A 21,096-nucleotide genomic window follows, 5' to 3' on the forward strand; every position below is an offset into this window, starting at 1 on the left:
ATATGCCTGAGAAATATCAATAATCTCAGATATGCAGATGACACCACCCTTATGGCAGGAAGTGAAGATGAACTAAACTTGATGAACTCTTGATGAAAGTGAAAGAGGAGAGTGAAAAAGTTGGCTTAAAGCTCAACATTCAGAAAACTAAGATGCGGAGACAGTGGAAACAGTGTCAGAATTACATTTTTTGGGCTCCAAAATCACTGCACATAGTGACTGCAGCTATGATATGAAAAGACGATTACTTCTTGGAAGGAAAGTTATGAACAACCTAGATAGCATGGTAAAAAGCAGAGATATCACTTTGCCAAACAAAAGTCCATGTGGTCAAGGCTATGGTTTTTCCAGTGGTCATGTGTGGATGTGAGTTGACTGTGAAGAAAGCTGAGCACCGAAAAATTGATGCTTTTGAACTATGGTGTTGGAGAAGACTCCTGAGAGTCCCTTGGACTGCAAGGAGATCCAACCAGTCCATCCTAAAGGAGATTAGTCCTGGGTGTTCATTGGAAGGACTGATGTTGAAGCTGAAACTCCAATACCTTCCTTTCTGTGATGAACAGGTCTTGTGGCCTCTAAGCCGGACCTGGTCACCGTTCTGGAGCAACCGAACGATCCCAGGAGTATAACGAGAATGGAGACAACAGACATATACCCAGGTCGGTAGGAATGAACTCAGATGAGAGGTCCAAGGAGCAGAGAGGAAGTCATCCTTGTCTAACAGCTATAACCCTGTCTGTCCAAGACCCGAGAGCTGTGACACTCCAAATCTTTGTTGTCTCGAGACACAACCGAGGAGCATCCACTCACATGACACTCCAAACGGATCATCTGAGTTGATTACATTGTACTTTTCGTCACTGAGGAGACACACATCTTCACACACTCACACAAAGGGCTTTTGAATTTTCCCTGTTTTTCAACTTGCTGAATACATCTCAGCTTCCCATAGAAGCAGCTCTCAAAATTCTTCTCTTTTGCCTTAAGTTGTGTGAAACACTAACTTAGAACAGGCAGGAAGCAGCTCTGCTCCAGAGGAAGTCAAGGAGATTTAAAGACATCAAAAGGTAAAAAAAGGAAGCACAGCTGGACGGAAGGACCAACGGACCCAAACCCGACTGGGGAGGGGTGAAGGGAGGTAAGGCTCCGCCCCCACTGGCCCCGCCCCTACGTACCTGCGCTTCCGGCCTCTTCCCACCCTCCCCCCTTACGTCGCCTCTCCTTGGCCGCAGCGTAGCGCACTCACCCTCCTCTGTACCGGATTTTCCGCCCGCGCGTGCGCAGTAGCCTGCAGACCGGAGTTGCGTTTAAATGAGCGATAGAGAGATCTGGTGAGTTTGTTTGTTAGTTTAAAACCCGGATGTCGTCGTCCCACGGCCTGTTGTCCTTCACACGTGGGTTTCGGGAGTCTCTGTGGAGGTTCAAGGTACCGCCCCCATTTTCCCGTCCCCAGTGTGTCCTCGCATCGCCGTGAGAAGTTCAGAGGTCCGTTAGCTTAGCTGCCGGGTCCCTGGGGCCAACGCGTGGTTTTCACAGGAAGGGCGGCGAGTTCTGAAGAAAAGAATAAAACTAAAACCACCTCGTTTGATTCTGTGTTCCAGAATCCCTGCTGTGCCAGTGGCCATGGAGGATTGTGATTTGTACCTGTTGAGATTCTCCCTCTGTGTGGGGCTGTGTTACAGGGAGCTCGCTGTGGTTTTCTAAGTATTGAACAGCCTATTTTCAACCCTCGGGTCGCTTCCCAAAACTGATCTTACCTGAGAAGGAAGACCAGAGGAGAAGGAGATCAAGGAGTCAGAAATGATTCCTTCCGAGGTGAGAGGCATAGTCCGTGTTTGTTCTGTCTCTCTTTCCTGAAATGCTGTTTCTCTGGACTTGATAAGCTCCTTAACTTCTGAACGGGTTTGTTTGAACCTACCCAGAGTCATCATGCCAAGGGACCCATTGCCCTCCTGGCATGTGTGACAGAATACAGTATTGCCAGGCAGAGAAGCTCACTCAAGCTTTTAAGTCCCGAGCTTTTATTCGGGTTTAGCTACATAGGTGGGATTGATAACATCTCCAGCATTCTCCCCTCTTTAGAGATTGGGCTAATCAGCCCACCTGGCTCAAAGCCCCAAACCTCTAGTCACTTCGTTGGTCTTTGTGAAATGCCCAGCCTCACAACCTGAGTCATCCCATTATTAAGCTAGGGGCCGACCGTAGGTCATGTTGCTAGCATAAATTATCAGGGCCCACGGAGAGTAATAAAGCTACTTCAGTCACTAAGGAAATTCCAAGAGGGGGAAAAAAAAAACACAAAAAACCTTAAATTCCAAGAGTAGTTAACAAACTTCCAGAACCTGGGGACCAAAGCCTGCCAAATTCTTTTTTTGTTGTTGTTTTGGTATTTATTTGGTTTTGGCTATACTGGAATTTTGCTGATGGTCTTGGGCTTTCTCTGTTGTGATTAGGAGGGGCTACTATCTTGTTGTGGAGCTCTGGCTCTAAGGCACGGGTTCAGTCGTTGTATTAATACCTGACAGGCTTGGAGGATGTGGGCTTCGGCAGTTGTGGCACACTAGCTTAGTTGCTCTGAGGTTTGTGGGATCTACCCTGACCAGGGATGGAACCCGTGTCCTCTGCATTGACAGGCAGACTTCTCACCAGTGGACCATCAGGCAAGCCCCTAAATTCTTTTTTTTTTTTTTTTCTCCCTAAATTCTTTATTACATAAAGCTGAAACCTAAATCTTTCCTTTATGCCCTTTGACTTTTTTTTCCCCTCTGATTTTTCTTACTTTGGAATATCTCACCTGTTTCAATATTAAAAAATATTTTGTTGTGTTTACCTTCTATTGTTCAAAATAATGTCTAAGTCTCTCTTTAGGTGAGCTTCTTTGGCTACCTTGTAACTATTTTGCTTCATCTATTTTGAAGTTTTACTAGTCTATACAGTTAAAACTTCATCCGTAATTTGGCAGAATTACAGATTTAAAGATTGTAATTACAGAAATCTGTAATTTCCCTCTTTATGTTTTTTTTTTCATTTTTAAATTCAAAATTATGTTGGCTCTCCTAGATACAGCTGAGACTTATACTTGAAATATCCATGTTTGTTTTGAGTTTGAATTGTTCTGAATTTGGAGTCACTGAAGTCTTTATGTCACCACATCTTCCAAGTAAAACTTGCGGTTTTCAGACTTGATGTGCTTCAGTAAAGGTTTACAGTTTCTTCACATAGGTCTGGAAACGTGTTCTAAATAGGTGTGATGGTATATTTGCTAATAAAATGTAGACTATTTCTCATATTGTGTTTTTGATCATTCTTACTAAAGAGAAACATTTGTTTTCAGTGAACCCAAGTGACTCAGTGGTAAAGAATCTGCCTGCCAATGCAGGAGAACTGGGTTTGATCCCCGGGTTAGGAAGGTGCCCTGGAGGAGGAAATTGCAACCCTCTCCAGTATTCTTGCCTGGGAAACCCCATGGACAGAGGAGTCTGGATGGCTACAGTCCATGGGGTCGCAAAGTGTTAGGTGTGATTCATGTGACTTAGCACACATTCATGCACAATTTGTAAATGTTTGTTTTACCATAAATGTTAAAATACACGAGTTTTTTTTTTTTTTTTAAAGGTGGATTAAAAATGTTTCTTCCAAAAGATCTGTTGCTTATGGAAGGTTGCTTTTACCTGAAGTGTGTTTATGTGTGCATCTGTGTGTGCAGGCAGAAACCTAGGGCTTACTTAAAAGCCATCATCATTTCATGAAGATGTGTATTGATTCTAACCTTTGAAAACTGTTCTTAGATATTTTCCATGGCCTTCGATTGTTTCATTTTAGTGAAACGAATATATAGTTCCATTTTAATATATGTATGCATGGAAATGTTCATATGATTTGATCAGTTATTTTTCTTGTATTCTTTACAGTTAGAGAAACTTCTATGAACTTTCTTTAGAGTTGTTCCTATGTATTCGTGTGTGTATTATTAAAGTTCAGAGTACATAAAGTGAAGTAAATTTAAGCTGTTTAAGGAATGTTTGCTACATATTTGCAAAAAGGTGGAACAGCAACATAATTGGAAGACCCTGTCAAAACTCTCAGAAAGATATATAGTATATCCTAAATAGTTAAAATGATTGTTGCTACTGAGGATGCTGTCATATTTGAACTGTAAAATTTGTAAAACACCTGAAGTTCAAAAGTAAGCATGAATGCTTACCTTACTAATGCATTTCGTTACTATTCAACATGGCCATTCATGGAGCAGAATTTTGAATATCACTAGTTAAAAGAAGCTTGTTAACAATACTAAGGAAAAAAGTTAAGCTTGCTAAAAGAAATGGCACATGTGTCCCACTCAAGAACTCTTGGGTCAGAGTATGCTTTTTAAAAAATATTCCCTGTTTCCTTGATAGAAAATTCATCCTGTGTCATACAAATACAACACTCAAAAATAAATATGCCAATGTTGTCCTTATTATTTTATCATTTCTTTTCCAGATCAGAATAGTTTCCGAAATGGTTTGTGGTTCATTTCTCATCTTTCTTTGTCTTAGGATTACGGTAGAAAATATTGCTGTGTAAAAGTCATATTATACTCTAACACCAGTTCAGTTCTGCTCCCAGGACTGAGATAAATGAGATGAATCGCCTGCATGGATTTCTTTCAGTAAACTCTTTCCCTTCAGTAAATCTGCCTAGTCATGACCATCCCTTTTGAGATACAGGTTTTCTTCTGACCTTATGACCATTGTTAATTCCTTCTTTCCTTGGTAACAGTTACTATATGTTTGGTTTTCTGATCTTTATGATTGTCAAAGAAATTCCTTAACATCCTGTATATGCTCACACAACAATCATTAAAGCACCCTTGTTCCATGAGAGCTTGGGTCCCTGTGTCTTTCTTTCTTTCTTTCTCTCGCTCTCTCTCTCTCTCGCTCTCTGTCTCCCTCTCAGGCTAATTCTCTAAAGCATGGAAACCTGCCGAGCTCACTTTCTCACCCGGACTTTCAAGAGTTCCTCGAGAGGATGCCCTGTGCCTTCGTGAGTGGTACAAGCCCTGTGTCAAGGGCTTTATAGGTTCTCTGCGTAAACCAGGAAATATCAGCTTCTTTCTGTCTTTTACTTTCTTATTGTCGACTCCGGACCAGCAGGTTCCGGGCCATTAAAGGACTGCAACGTTGGGCTACAGATCAGGGAAGTCATATATGAAGTGAAATTTGCTTACAACACATTTTTAAAATATTTATTTATTTGGCTGCACTGGGTCTTCTTGTGGCAGGTAGGATCTTCAGTCATCCTTGTAATTTTCAGATTCTTTGGTTGTGACATGTAAACTCTTAGCTACAGCATGTGGGATCTAGTTTGCTGATCGGAGAAAGAACCAGAGCTCTGTGCGTTGGAAGCTCAGGGTCTTAGTCACTGGATCATCACAAAGTTCCTGAACTAACATTTTTTTAATGATAGATTCAGGTCATAGTTTCCATATAGTGCCAAAATACCCATGCAGTGATAATGCATTCCTCCATGTACTTCTTATCTCATGACTCATGTTCACTGGTTTAGGTGTTTCTGTGAGATTCCCATACTATGAATTTGTTTTTTTCCACTTGACTTGATCAAGTGTCTTGAAAAGAAAAAGTGAGGGATATGCCTAAATTCTCACAATTAATGGAGTAACTCCATGTCTTCTTACTTTCTTTCTGCTTTGGAAGATGAACACTCAGGTGTGTTGAGCAGATATGCTGGGTTTGGGGAGTGGGGGTTTTCATCCCAAGCCCAGGTCTGATCTTTTCGAGTACACTCCATGCTCACATCAGAGAGTGTCATCACAGTTTTGTATTTTCCAAAATGTTTACAAAAATCTAATTAGTCCTAATCTGAACACTGAAAAATAAATATGCTAATGTTTCCCTGATGATTTTATAATTTTTCTTTCAGATGAGAATAGTTTCTCTAATGGCTTGTGGATCATAACTCATCCTCTTTTCTTCACATTAGAAATTGGGTAGAAAAGATTATTGTGTAGAAAATATATTTTGTAATACCAGCCAAGCCACTGAATCAAGACCAGGTCTCTGAACTTGCTGTTTTCATCTTGGGTCACACAAGGAAGTCTTCCCACAGCCACATGCGCTCTGTACTTTGTATTTCAGGGACAGCTGACATTCTGGGATGTGGCCATAGACTTCACTCAAGAGGAGTGGGAAAGCCTGGACCTCGGTCAGCGGGAATTGTACACGGATGTGATGTTAGAGAACTACGGGAACCTGGCCTCCTTGGGTGAGGATAACTGCCTTCCAGAATCAGTTACCTACCCACTAGGTTTTGGTTCCTTCATTTCTCGAATGTCTTCTGAAATTTTCTGCTTCCCACAGTAGTTCCAGATCTCTGCTTTCTAGGGGATAATGAGTATCTCTTGAGTTTAGAAAGAAAGGCTTCATGATGACTCGTTATACTGGTGACGTTTTTCTTCCTTGATGTACTCCGCCTCCTTCATTCTAGGTTAGTGGTAATTGTGTAAGTTCTGTGGTATTAAATAGTTGCACACTCTCTTCATTTCACATTGATACCATTTACTTTTGCCTTAGTACTACTTGACCAGAATCTCAGGATCTGATAGATAGGTGTTTGTTAGTATTGTATAGCGGCTTTGAATAAAGTATTTCCGGATACCGTTTTCTAGAACAAAATGCGTTCTCGTCTCACCTGAATACATATTGGATTCGATACTGATGAATCTCTAACAACACAAAGTTTCCTTTCTCTGATCAACAGGGCTTGTCTCTAAGCTGGACCTGGTCGCCTTTCTGGAGCAATTGAAGTATCCCAGGAATATAAGGAGAATGGAGACAACAGCCATTCACCCAGGTAGGTATGAATGGATGGAGATGACTCAGGTGAGTGGCCCAAGGAGCAGCGAGGAACTCATCCTTCATCACATGGCTTTGGAAGATTTGCTTCAATGGAAATGGTTTTTGAAAACCTGCGTTTGTGTCTGCCACTGTCCTAGAAATGTATCACCTGCCCCATTCTGTCTCTTAAATCATTCATGAATTTATCTCCAGCGATTAGTTTTCTCCACCACAGTGTGACCTAAAAGTCTCCTCTTGGCTTGTGACAAATTGCATTCATTCGTTGCTCTTCCATTGCTTGGGGGCCCTAGGAAAACTCTGCCCAATTCTGAGTAAATATGTGACAGTTCTTTTCAAGTTTCCTTCTACCTCTTGACAGAAATTTGTGAGTGGAGTGGTAGACAAACTGCCAAACTTCTAGGAATACTGGGAACGGGTTTCTGTCCTCTGGTTTATAATTTCCTATCCGCTGGGAGCAACACATAGGACCTTCTATATAAATTTCAAATTCAAGTAATTTTTCCCTGCAGAAAGCAAAAGCTTGTGAAAATGAAAGAGTGCACATCTCAGGTTGACTTCAAAGTTTCTCTTTCACTTATATGATCTCAGATTAAATATCTTAAGTGTATTTGCCCTAATTCTAACTTTCTAAAATACTTTATATATTCTATTACCTCATAAAATTTTAAAATAAATTCACATAAACTCTTACCACATTTCCCACTATACTATTAATAGTTGATTCAAACTATGACCATTTTTAGGTTATATAAAGAAATCTTTTTTAAAAGTTCTAATTGGAATATAGCTGTTTTCCAATTTTGAATTCCTATACAGCAAAGATAATCAATCATTCATATCAGTCAGTTCAGTTCAGTTGCTCAGTCGAGTCTGACTCTGCAATCCATGGTCTGCAGCACGCCAGGCTTCCCTGTCCATGATCTGCTCTCAGAGCCTGCTCAAACTCTTGGCCATCGAGACAGTGGTGCCATCCAACCATCTCATCCTCTGTCGTCCCCTTCTCTCATCTTCAGTCTTTCCCAGCATCAGGGTCTTTTTCAGTGAGTCAGTTCTTCACATCAGGTGGCCAGAGCATCAGAGCTTCAGCATCAGTCCTTCCAATGAATATTCAGAACCTATTTCCTTTAGGATGGAGTGGTGTGATCTTCTTGCAGTCCAAGAGACTCTCAAGAGTCTTCTCCAACACCACAGTTCAAAAGCATTAATTCTTTGGCACTCAGCTTTCTTCATGGTCCAACTCTCACATCCAAACATGACTACCGGAAAAACCATAGCTTTGACTAGACGACCCTCTGTCAGCAAAGTAATGTCTCTGCTTTTAATATGATACCTGCTTTGGTCACAGCTTTCCTTCCAAGGAGCAAGCGTCCTTTACTCTCATGGCTGTAGTCACCACCTGCAGTGACTTTGGAACCCAGAAAATAAAGTCAGTGCTTTCACTGTTTCTCCTGCCGATTGCCATGAAACGACCTGACTGGTGCCATGATCTTCACTTTGTGCAGGTTGAGTTTTTCAGCGTTTTCACCGTCTTCTTTCAGTTTCATCAACAGACTCCTCAGTTCCTCTTCGCTTTCTGCTATAAGGGGGGTGTCATCTATACATCTGAGATTATGAATCTTTCTCCCTGAAATCTTGATTCCAATTAGTGCTTCACCCAACCTGATATGTTGCATGATATACTATGCATATAAGTTGAATAAGCAGGGTGACAATGTACAAAGGAGCCTTGATGAACTCCTTTCCCAGTTTGGAATCAGTCCATTGTCACATGTCCAGTTCTCACTGTTGCTTCTTGACACGCATACAGATTTCTCAGGAGACAGGTAAGGGAGTCTGGTTTTCCCATCTCTTTAAGAATTTTCCACAGTTTCTTGTGATCCTCACAATCAAAGTCTGTGGTGTAGCCAATAGCAGATGTAGTTGTTTCTCTAGAACTCTCTTGCTTTTTATATGATCCAAGGGATGTTGGCAATTTGATCTCTGGTTCCTCTGCCATTTCTAAATCCAGTTTGAACATCTGGAAGCTCTCAGTTCACATACTGTTAAAGCCTTGCTAGGAAAATATTTGAGCCTTTACTGTTTGAAATGAGGGAAATTCTGTAGTAGCTTGAGCATTCCTTGGCATTGTCTTTCTTTGTGATTGGAATGAAAACTGTCCTTTCCCAGTCCTGTGTCCACTGTTGAGTTTTCAAAATTTGCTGGTTGATCTAGTGCAGAACTTTAGCATTATCATCTTTTAGGACTTGAAATAGGTCAGCTGGAGTTCCATCGCTTCCACTAGCTTTGTTGGTCATCATGCTTTCTAAGTCCTACTTGACTTTGGATGGCAGGATGTCTGTTCCTAGGTGAGTGATCACACCATCATGGTTATCTCGGTCATTAAGGTCTTTCTTGTATAGTTCTTCCATGTATTCTTGCCAACTCCTCTTAATATCTTCTGCTTCTTTTAGGTCCATCCTGTTTCTGTCCTTTATTATTCCCATCTTTGCTTGAAATATTCCCGGTACCTCTAATTTTCTTAAAGAGATCTCTAGTCTTTACCGTTGTATTGATTTCCTTCCCATTTAGGTCTCCACAGAGCAATGAGTAGAGTTCCCTCTTTCAGTCATAGTTTTAAAGTCTCTCTTATTTAATTTCTTAAAACTAGTAGTTTATTAAGTTTATCTTATTTGTATTCAGCTTCGTTGACAATGTCTTATGTGTCCTCAGTTTCTGATTAATTCTTTATCACTATCATTTCTGACTTTTAGATTGAAACATCTAATAGACCATTCTCAGAAACTTGTGTGGCAAGAAGTGGATTTAAGAATTATTAGGCACCTAGGATTTGTGAAAGTGTTTAGTGTCTCCACTTAAGATGACTAAAAGCAGGAAGTAATCATTAGATTGCCTATCACCTCTGAATTCAGTGGTGCTTGGAGGTTTTTATCTTGTTTCTTCCCCTATAACCTATTTCTTTGCCATTTCATTTTGTCCAGCATTCTGTTTGTGGTCTCTCTTTTGAAGGCTACAGGAACCGAGTTAGTCTTCCTTCTGGTGTCTGCACCTTGGTGGGTGAGGTTGGTCCCGAGGTTTGTGCCCTCATCCTCTTGATCTGGGCTTTGATTGTTGTTAACCATGACCAGAGCCTGCTGTGGATATTCAGGGCTGTTTCCCCATTGTTCTATGGTTGTTACTGCCCTCTCTCTGGTGGTGCCTGCTCCCTGTGTGGTGGAATAGAGCCTCCAGATCTGAGTCTTAGCTGTGATTCTGATCTGTGGTGTGAGGCAGGTGGGACTGGAGCACCCGCACATGGAGAAAAGTCGCTGAGTATTACTCCTCTGGGGATGTTCACTCAGGATGTGCTCTGGTTCCCCCTCCCATGCGTTCTGCAGGCTCTCATGTGATGTAGTGTAGGCACTACTCTTGGCCCCACCTTAACCATGGGCATGATGGCACATGGCCCTGGATGTTCGCAGATGTTGTTTTCACAAGGTCACCGGCATAGATTCAGTGAAGTCAGGTCCTGGGGTTGCATTCAGCGTGGAGCTGGACCTGCTGTGGTGCTCTGGGGCAGCTCAGGCTCTGTTCTGGCCCAGCCCCCTTGTGTGGGAGCCCACAGAGTCTACAGCAGCTAGAGCTGCCCCTGCCTTGACTGAGAGAGCGCTGGTAGGTGATTCAGATGCTCTGTAGGGGCTGAGGTTACACAGCCGGCCGTGGGTGTGAGACCGTGGCTTCTGTTGCTGCAGGGAGAGGTGTCAGCTTTTCTTGTTCATCCCTGGGGCTCAGCTGTGCTTTCAGCTCCATCTGAGCATGTGGGCAACTCACAGGTGTCCTCTCCTGAGCTGCCCCAGAGCACAGGAGTCTGCTGATTGTGGATGAGGCTGATGGGGGAGGCCGTGGCTGGGGGCTCAAAAGACCTACATGGGTGGAGTTCTTCATAGTCCTTGGCGAGCAGGGTCTGGCACACGGGACAAGGGATGCAATGGGCTTCTTCTCTGGGCATCACTCCCTAATGCCACTCTGCTCTCTGGTGGTTCAGGCTTCCACCACAAGCATTTGCAGAGCTCCTCCCGCAGTCCCATCCCTTCAGGATGTTTCCTCACAGCCAACCTCAATCCTCTGCCTCGATCTGGTCTCTGAACCCCACATTCCCGCACCCAGCCCTTGTCTGCAGTGGTGGGCATGCCTCTCACGCTGGGTGGGCAGGGCTGGGGTCAGGACCCTGTCTGCAGGTCTCACTCTGCCCTGCTGCCACACGCAGGTTGCCATGTTCTCTTCCCAAGTAGAATGAAGCTCTCCTTCTGTCTAGACTGAGCCCCTGATGAGAGGCTTCCCCGGATGTGGAGACTGCTCCTCAGTTTCATGTCCCCCCAGGTTGCAGGCCCCATCCCATTTCCTCTTCCTTTTCCTTCTTCTTTCTCATGTCCTACCTGGCTCAGCAGGAATCTTTCTTGTTTCTTAAGATTTCGAGGGGTCTCTGCTAGTGTTCAACTGGGCTCTGTGAAAAGTGTTCCATTTCTGATTCGTTTGTTGAGACAGAGATGGTCTCCACATCTGCCTGATCCTCTGGCATCTTGATGCTTCCATCTCTATTTTATTTTATTTTATTATCTCTATTTTAGTTTTAAACTAGCTATGGTCATCGATTTTCTCTAAATGTTTCAAGATATTCACTGAGAATAGCAGGGGAAGTTACTTGTTATTTGATATCTTTCAGCCTTTTCTGCACAAGACACCCAGAATTTGATGCCGAAGAATCCAGCATTAGAAGATGTGTTCCCAAAAGCAAACCTAGGAATATATCACATATTTCACCTCAGAAACTTAAATTTAAGGAAAGTCTGGGAATATACATGGGTATATGAAAGACAGAGAGAATGTTTATATGGACATAAAGAAATGAAGACAGTTACACAGATTTCTAACATTACTGGAAAAAGAATTGAGCGACCTGAGTCACGTTGGGAAAAACACCCACTTCAGTCTTCAACATTTGCCAAGATGTGTAAGTGTTTAAGAAAAGATTTTCATCCTTTTTTGAAACATACATGTTCTCTAAAAGGAAACGTGAAATATCTGGGAGGTAATCTTGTCTCTACTGCAAATACTCATTCAGACAATTCTGAACATAGGCTTCGACTAAACATACATTCAAGCATGTCTGAACACCTACAATTTAACAATGAGTGGGAAAACTCACAATCTAATCAATTTGAGGGATCCGTGAGCAGGGGCTCATTTTTCTTCCCCCAACAGATATTTTCTCTCCATTCCAAGATGTATAATGTTGATGATACCGGAAGAGATGCAATCCAACCATCATTGTTCAATACATATTGTGATATGGTCAGTACACAACAACTTTCCGTGTGTAATAAAATGAGTCAGACCTTAAGTAAGAGCTCCAGCTCCAATAATTACAAGAGTATTTCTGGTGGACTGAGAAGGTATTCAGGCAATGAACCTGGGTATACGGTTGAAGGAGACTCCAACCTTAAGAAACATCAGGGACCCAAATCTTCTAACAAGGATTCTACAAGTAATAAATGTAGAAATGCCTTTGATCAAATGTCAGGTTTTTCTCTCGATAAGAGAACTTGTACTGAAGAGGGGACTTGTACTGAATATGGTATGGTTTTTAATCACTCTTCAGAACTTATTCAACCACAGACTGTTCAGAACTCACAGAAAGAAAACAAGTGTAAGATATGTGGGAAACTGTTTAGTAAATCATGCCATCTAAGGAGACATAAGAAAATTCATACAGGAAGGAAACCTTTCCAATGTACACAATGTAGCAAAGTGTTTAAGCATCGCTCACTTCTTACTAAACATCAGCGAATTCACACTGGAAAGAAAGATTATAAATGTGCAGAATGTGGCAAAGCCTTTATTTACAACTCACATCTTATTGAACACCAGCAAATTCATACTGGAGAGAAGCCTTATAAATGTAAAAAATGTGACAAAGCCTTTAGTCGTCCCTCACGTCTTGCTGGACATGAGCGAATTCATTCTGGGGAGAGACCTTATAAATGTAAAGAATGTAACAAAACATTTACTAAGTGCTCAAATCTTATTAGACATCAGCAAATTCATTCTGGGGAGAGACCTTATAAATGTCAAGAATGTAACAAAACATTTACTAAGCGCTCAAATCTTATTCAACATCAAAGAATTCATTCTGGGGAGAGACCTTATAAATGTCAAGAATGTAACAAAGCCTTTATTCAATACTCACATCTTACTCGACATCAGCGAATTCATACTGGAGAGAAGTCTTATAAATGTAAAGAATGTAACAAAACCTTTATTGAATGTTCACATCTTACCCGACATCAGGAAATTCATACTGCAGAGAGACCTTATAAATGTAAAGAATGTAACAGAGCCTTTATTCAGTGCTCGCAACTTACTCAACATGAGCGAATTCATACGAGAGAGAAGCCTTATAAATGTAAAGAATGTGACAAAGCCTTTCGTCGTCCCTCACTTCTTACTGGACATGAGCGAATTCATTCTGGGGAGAGACCTTATAAATGTAAAGAATGTAACAAAACATTTATTCATTGCTCACATCTTACTCGACATGAGCGAATTCATTCTGGGGAGAGACCTTATAAATGTAAAGAATGTAACAAAACATTTATTCATTGTGCACATCTTACTCGACATCAGCAAATTCATTCTGGAGAGAGACCTTATAAATGTCAAGAATGTAACAAAGCCTTTATTCAATACTCCCATCTTACTCGACATAAGCGAATTCATACTGGAGAGAAGACTTTTAACTGTAAAGAATGTAACAAAGCCTTTACTACGAATTCGGCCCTTACTCAACATCACCGAATTCATACCGGGGATAGACGTTATAAATGTACAGAATGTGGCAAGGCCTTTTTTAACGTTTCTAGTCTTACTAAACATCAGCGAACCCATACTGGGGAGAGACCGTATAAATGTACAGAATGTGGCAAAACCTTTAATCAGAACTCAATTCTTACTACACATTTGCGAGTTCATACTGGAGAGAAACCTTATAAATGTACAGAATGTGGCAAAGCCTTTAGTGATAGTGGTAATCTCACTAAACATCTGAGAACACACACTGGAAAGAAACCCTAATAATGGAACAAGTGATGGAAGAGGTTTGCCCTGAACATGCATCTGAAAACACAAGAGTTTATGTAAGAAACCTATGGGAATGATGTAACAAATATGTAGAAAGGTTGTTAATCAAAAGTTAAATCAAAGTAAATATCAGAGATTGCATACTAGAAGGCATTTCATCAGTTTTGTTTGCAGAGGTTTCTCTGAAGGAGGATGACTGTAGGGAGTACTCCATAGTTAAAACACATAGAAGATGGATGTATTAGCATGAATCATGTGATGAAGATTTATGGTTAGAAAGTTACAATTCTTAGCAATGTATGTATTCTTGTTAGTAATGACATGATTTGAGATTATTTGAAGTGAATGTAATTCAGCACTCAAATAATCCGTACAGTGCTCACCAGAATCCTTGTCTTGGTTTGAATGGATGAATCCACACTCAGCCTAGGGAGTCCGAGGCACTTTACTCAGGGTAACTTATAAAAGCTGAACTGCAAGTACTCCTGTTTTCTCTGCCTGATTCCAGCTTTGACCTCTCTCAGAAACTCCTGCCCTAAATCCTCCCCTACAGAGAGGTCTTAGGTGTGGTGAGTGTGAGGCTTTGAGCTCAGAACTCCTGAACATTGGTTTTGGGGAAGAAATATCAGAACAAAATGGGATTTGCTGATGACTCCTTTCATGGCCCCACTGTAGACCTGCAGATTCATAACTTCTTGGAATGGGGACCTGGGCACCAGGGATTTGTATTCATTGAAATGGTTCAGAAAGAATCTTTAGCCAAGTGGTTTCCATCTGGTTTCCCATCAGGATCATGTGACCAGTGTCAGGAAATGACCTCACTGATGCCCTCCCAACAGAGTTCTATTTTGGTCCTGTGGGAGCATCAGTGTGGTGTGTTGTATGTGCTCCAGGGGATTCTAAGGGGAGGCCCAGGATAAGGACTTGGCTCCTGGTCCACTTGTGAGAGCTGAGGCCCAGCTTCAGTCCCAGGAGAGGCCTCAGGGTTGGTCTAGCTGGATTTGGACCGGGGAAGTCAGTCAGCTCACACCGTCTGTGTGAGCAGAGTGTTAGCAGCTATCTCTGGGGAGAAAACAATCAATAAATTAGCTCACAGGCTGGTCTCCAGGTAGGAATTAATTGTTCCTGAATCTCTCCTGAGACAGAGGACAGGAGAGGTTGTTCTTCTCAGCTTTTCAAGGTCTTTCTGTCTAGTGAGAGAGTCATTTCCTAGGCAGGTTGAGAAGAAGCTTGGGGGTCCCCAAGGAAAGAGGGGTCTGGAATTCTCAAGCAAGAAGAAAGGACAAACTTTTTTCTTTCCTCTACATTCCTTAGGATTATATAACAATAATGTATCCTGAAAAAAAAAAAAAATGTATCCTGCCTGAGGACAGTCTCTGGATTAAACCTTCTGGCTAAACCTGTTATTTTAAAATGTAAATTATAGGAGTAGATCTGGTGAGGTCTTTACAACCTCCAGACATTCTTTGGATTCATTGGAGAGTATGTAACTCCATTGCTAACACTAGCAAGCGGATACTCTTTCTGCCCTCTTCTGATGTCTATGTCAGAAGCTTTCTCTGTCTCCTTTATACTTGAATAAAACTTTACTACACAAAAGCTCTGAGCAATCAAGCCTTGTCTCTGGCCCCAGATTGAATTCTCCAGAGGCCGAAAACCCCAGTGTCTTTGCGTGATTCAGCAACAACCTTTCATCTTGGGGGCTTACCCGGGATTCTTCAGATCAAGGTAAGGATGCTTGGAGCTCTAGTTCTCCTAGCGAACACGTTTCCTGCTGCACTGGACTAACTCTTTGGTGTGCTTGCGTGAATGAATGAAATGCCCTGCATGAAGCAAGTGAACTGCTCTGCGGTTCTGTGGTGACCTCATAGGGCTGATGGCAGAAACCTGTCGGGGATTTATACTGACCTGCCAATGCCAAGAGGCACCAAACATCTCCTTCAGGGGCTGACCAGAAATGGGCTAAGCATGTGGACTGAACTCTCCTTTCTTGGTCAGACTTTTTGGTCTCTTTGGCCATTTCATGACTCCTTGCAAATTAGATGGAGGACAGGAGACAAAGAGGTAAAGAAAAGCAGGTTTCTCCAATTTATCCCTGGGATCATATACACAGAGCAGCCAGAGAGACTGAGGAACAGCCACACATGAAGAGGCTGCCTCTTCCTGAAGCACCCACTGGGAGAAATAATCAGTCTATGAGAATTAATAAGCCTTTTTCTTTTCAAGAAATACAAGAAATCAAGGAAGATTTGGGAGACTATTTAGAGGACCCAGAAAAATATATTAGAGCTTTTAAAGATGTTTCTCTGCTTTATGACCTTACTTGGAAGGATGTGATATATATCTTGGGACAAATGCTGACTCCTGACTCAAAAAAGTTTTGGGAAAAGCGGTTGCTTATGGAGATGAATTGCTTGGTAATGAATCAGTAGGGAAGAGGGAGATAACCACCTTCCCCACTGGGAATGAGGTGGTCTCAATTACAGAACTAGACTGGGACTACAACACAGCTAAAGATGGGATCAGAGTCATTTTGTCAGATATATTCTTGAAGGACTCAGGCAGGGGTGTGCTAAACCTTTAAGGTAAAGTCGCTTAGTCGTGTCCGACTCTTTGCGACCCCATGGAATGTAGCCTACCAGGCTCCTCTGTCCATGGGATCTTCCAGGCAAGAGTCCTGCAGTGGGTTGCCATTTCCTTCTCCAGGGGATCTTCCCGACCCCGGGATTGAACCTGGGTCTTCAGCATTGCAGACAGACGCTTTACCATCTGAGCCACCAGGAAGCACATTAAAGTAAGCCTTTAAACTATGGCAAATTGGCAGACATAGAACAGGAGGAGAAGGAAGCTGCTGGTAAATTCTTAGATAGACGGAGAGAAGCAGATTCACTGAGATTGATCCCAAAAGTGAAGAGGGAAAAGTGATCTTAAAGGATAGATTTCTCACTCAGTCTAGATACCAGCCATAAGCTATTAAAGACAGAACAAGACAAAGGAACAGGTGGAAGCCTTCTCAATGGCTATGAAAACCCTTCTTAAACAGCCTGAGAAAGATGCCCAGAGGGACCCAGGTGAAAAAGGATGGAGTTGCTATTACTGTGGAAAGGAGGGGAACCTCAAGCGGGATTGCCCTCAGGCATCTAAGCTGCCGCCGTCTCTATGTCCAGTCTGCAAAGGACCACACTGGAGGAGAGACTGCCCCCAGAGGCATAGGTCTCAGGGGTCGGACTCTCAAGACAATCAGGACTGAAGGTGCCCAGGGGTCCCCACACAAGCTCCCATCCTAATTACACCTGAGGAACCCCAGGTATTAATAACTGTGGGAGGCCAATCGGTCGATTTCCTTTTAGATACTCAGGCAACTTACTCTGTGTTCTGAAACCCCTGGCCCACTATTTTCCCAATCTGCTTCTGTAATGGGACTGTCTGGACAAGCCAAAAGATGGACCAGATAATCTATGTGAGCCTACTTCTGCTGACTCTAAAAATCCTGAGTCTGCCGTTTGATCCTCAAGAAAATGTCCTCCCATCCTGGGCTCATTCCTACTCTGAATTCCACAATCAGTCTTAACTGCTGGGTCTGTGGAGTGCTCCCCTCTTCATCAGTGGAAGGCCTCCCGTGGCGGACATCTCCACTTCAAGGAAAAGACTCTCCCAGTCTGCAAATACCATCAATAACAATCACATGTGATGCCTCATCTTAAACTGATGACATCTAACAACCTTAAGCTGGACTGATGTAACTATAGACATAACCTGACTTTTCATTTTGATTTTAACTTGGTTTAATGACTCTTTTGCCTGTAACTGTATAATGGGATTTTCTAACCATCTAAAAGCTTTTAGTTTAGAAATGGTTGTCTAAGCTTCCTCATAGGAGGGAGCCTAGACACAGCCTCCTCCAACTATTACTGGGGGCCCCTGAATCAGAGACCCTCAATATGAGGGTTAGGAGAATAGTTTGCCTAAACAACAATTTAGGGACCACACCCCTTAACAGCAGAAGTAGTTATGGAACGGAAACGATGCCCCTTTCCCTTGGCAACACAATTTTAAAAGAAAGTTGGGGGGGGGGGGCGTATAAGAGAGTCATTTCCTAGGTAGGTTGAAAAGAAGTCCAGGGGTCCCCAAGGAGAGGGAGGTCTGGAATACTCAAGGAGGAAGAAAGGACAAACTTTTTTTACTTTTTTCCCTCTACATTCCTTAGGATTATATAATAATAATGAATCCTGCCTGAGGACAGTCTCTGGATTAAACCTTCTGGCTAATCCTGTTATCTTAAAATGTAAATTATGGGAGTAGATCTGGTGATGTCTTTACAACCTCCAGACATTCTTTGGATTCATTGGAGAGTATGTAACTCCATGGCTAACACTAGCAAGCAGGTACTCTTTCTGCCCCCTTCTGATATCTATGTCAGAAGCTTTCTCTATCTCCTTTATACTTTAATAAAACTTTATTCCACAAAAAGCTCTGAGCGATCAAGCCTCGTCTCTGGCCCCGGGTTGAATTCTTCTCCTCCGGAGGCCAAGAACCCCAGCGTCTTTGCGTGCTTCAGCAACAACCTTTCAGTAGGAGTGGTGGTTGCAGGTTAAAGAGCTCTGTTGATGCCCTCCAAGGTAGTTTCTCAAAACTCAGAAGTGCGTTTGCAGCATAACATCCCCAGAGAAGACAGAATAGGAAGAGGAAGAAGAGGAAATGGCAGCTTCTCAGGTAAATGTCCTACCCTGGGTCTCCGGCTGTGTCTGCTTTTCCTCCTGAAATGCCCTAATGAGAATATGCAAGCCTTTAGTTCTCTGCTCTTAATTTTTCTTCCCAGGCATTTGTTATCATCTTAGTTTTCCCCATTTCCTCTTATTATAGCAAAGAGCTGCCCTTTAGACTACTTCCTTGTGTCCCAGAGCCTTTTCTCTGTTGTCTGCATCCTCGCTTTCTATGGAGCATGATGAATTCTCAACATGAATCAGAGACTTTGAAATGTTCAAAATATTCTTTTTTGAGAGATCAGCATGGGGAGTCACTCCTATCCTCACTCCCACTGGGATGTGGTTTGGTGTTGGGATTTTAGGGACGTTGGGAAATGCAGTGATGACTTAGCACCTGGATGCAATTTAGATATCTAAAACTGAGTTTGAAAATGCCATTATCCATAGAACCAATTCTCTTCTGTCCATGGGATTTTCCAGGCAAGAATTCTGCAGTGGGTTGCCATTTTCTCATCCCGGGGATTCTCTCCACCATGAGACTGAAGCCACATCTCCAGCATTGGCAGGCAGATTCTTTACCACTGAGCCAGCTGGGAAGCCCAGTGACTCAACTCAGTGGTCCAGAGTTTTTCAGAAAATGTTCAGAAATAAAAAGAAGACTAGGAGATACTGTGCTTTGCATTGCTAAGACTTACTAGATAAATGCATTATTAGGATACTAAACAGAGGAAGTACAGGTGACATGAAATTTGCATAAAATTAACATTTTAAAATGTTAGACTCAAGTTATAATTTCCTTGTTAATTCCAGAATGCCCAGGCAGTGATAGTGCATCTTTCATGTGATTCATTTACACCATGACATCTGGTGTAATGATGTAATGATGCCCACTGGTTCTGGAGACGTCTCTTTGACATCATGAGGCTATGAAGTTCATACTTCTTTCCTCTCTCTTTAAAGAAGATTGTAGAAGAAAGGAATAAGGAATGTGTGGAAATGCTCATAGTTAATGGAGAAACTCCCCCATCTTGGTTTCTCTTTGCTTCTGAGAATGAACACTCATTGTGTAGATTATAGATGCTGGGTGTTTGGGGTAGGTGTACTGATCATCCAAGCCCAGGTGTGATGTGAAGATTATGGTACATGGAGACAAAGCTCATTCGTCTTCTACAAAAATAACCCCTGATAAGTAGACCTTGCTATCCTGATGTCCTTAAATCATGGCCATAGTCTGCTCCTGAATCGCGGAATTAAAAATGGGTGAACAATAGCTGTAAATCAAAGAATCAGCGCTATGGGAAATCCAAGATGGCTGCCTGGCTTTTCCCAGCTCCCTGACAAACCTCATTTTTATTTTGATGGGTTAAAGCCTTCCCTGGCTACAGGGTTAATGCCCTCAAAATGAAAAAAATATGTTTCACTGAATAGTAAATTTTTCATTGTTAAAGTAAGTTTCTAGTTTTCTTAATTAAGGTCTAGTGTCTACCAAGACTCATTTCTGAGATAGTTCCTTGTTATGTTACAGTTCTAAAAGATTCAATTAAGTTATTATAAAGGACACTAAGTTTGTTTCTAAAGCTAATCTCAGGAAGCAGTCTTCAGATAAAGATGAGATGCTCCATGATGTACAACCAGGAGATTAACACCAGGCTTTAGTCATTTAAGAAATGAAGTCAGATGACCTGGGGTATACTGGGCTCTACCTAATGAAAGTTCTTGACTTATCATTCTTACTTATGACCTTCCTAATAACTGCCAGCTATAGCTATATTATTTTCTATATTGCTTGTTTCAGATTGTTTCTTATGTTACTCAATATGTGACTGAGCCTGTGATGAAATGCTGATATGCAGTTCCAGATGAGATCAATGATTGTAATTATGTAACACTAGATATGGGAAGAAGCAAGAACAGGGAATGTTTTCCTGTACCAAGAGGCTAGTAAGACAGGTATGGTCCAGAGATTTTGCTACTCACAAGGCCTGCTCTAGAAACAGCACACTGAGTGGCCTATCAATGGAATCTTCCCTAGACCTGGGAATGAGCCTTCCCAGTGCCGCGGGACACAATGGCCAAGACGTGCCCCCAAAGCATGGTCAAATATGTGGCTACAAAGGGGCCCTGCGGACTGGACTCTGCCAGCTGTCTCTACAAAGAGGACATCATGACCATTTCAAGTTGCCGACCTTCAACAGCCCCAAAAGGAGTTCAGAGTAGAGATCAGAAAGAAGGCACTCTGAGCTCTGAGAAAAACCCAGAAGAACTGGCCTTCTGATAGTCAGATAGTTTCAGGTAAAGATTTTATGAGCCCAAATTCTTGCTTCTTCTCGTACCTAGAGAAACACTAACGTGACGAACCAATGTCCAGTTCTGGTTCTCCTGGCTGCCCATGAGCAGCTTTTCTACTTCTTTTCATC

General features: G+C 42.2%; 2 protein-coding genes across 6 annotated transcripts in view; both read left to right on the forward strand.

Moving 5' to 3' along the window:
- The first annotated feature begins 1,235 nt into the window (after positions 1-1,235).
- LOC122689448 (zinc finger protein 345-like) lies at positions 1,236-15,348 on the forward strand. 5 transcript variants are annotated; one of them, XM_043895864.1, is made up of 6 exons: positions 1,236-1,331; positions 1,602-1,815; positions 4,942-5,028; positions 6,141-6,267; positions 6,763-6,855; positions 11,560-15,348. In XM_043895864.1, the coding sequence occupies exons 2-6, from the start codon at positions 1,801-1,803 to the stop codon at positions 13,965-13,967; spliced, it is 2,730 nt and encodes a 909-aa protein (XP_043751799.1). In that variant the 5' UTR covers positions 1,236-1,331; positions 1,602-1,800; the 3' UTR covers positions 13,968-15,348. The 5 variants fall into 5 exon arrangements, with proteins under 5 accessions (XP_043751799.1, XP_043751796.1, XP_043751808.1 ...); XM_043895861.1 differs by having other exon boundaries at positions 1,306-1,426; XM_043895873.1 differs by lacking the exon at positions 4,942-5,028 and having other exon boundaries at positions 1,306-1,426.
- Positions 15,349-18,441: 3,093 nt separating this feature from the next.
- LOC122689589 (zinc finger protein 708-like) overlaps positions 18,442-21,096 on the forward strand; it is an 85,886-nt gene continuing 83,231 nt past the window's right edge. The window contains 1 exon segment of the mRNA XM_043896177.1: positions 18,442-18,686. Within this exon segment, the coding sequence (XP_043752112.1) occupies positions 18,672-18,686 (15 nt within the window). The 5' untranslated portion in view covers positions 18,442-18,671.

Source organism: Cervus elaphus, chromosome 4, assembly GCF_910594005.1.
Source record: "Cervus elaphus chromosome 4, mCerEla1.1, whole genome shotgun sequence".
NCBI lineage: Eukaryota > Metazoa > Chordata > Mammalia > Artiodactyla > Cervidae > Cervus > Cervus elaphus.

Coding starts and splice junctions, on each gene's coding strand:
- LOC122689448 (XM_043895864.1), top strand. Junction 6,268..6,762: donor CGGGAACCTGGCCTCCTTGG/GTGAGGATAACT, acceptor TCTGATCAACAG/GGCTTGTCTCTAAGCTGGAC. Junction 6,856..11,559: donor GACAACAGCCATTCACCCAG/GTAGGTATGAAT, acceptor GATATCTTTCAG/CCTTTTCTGCACAAGACACC.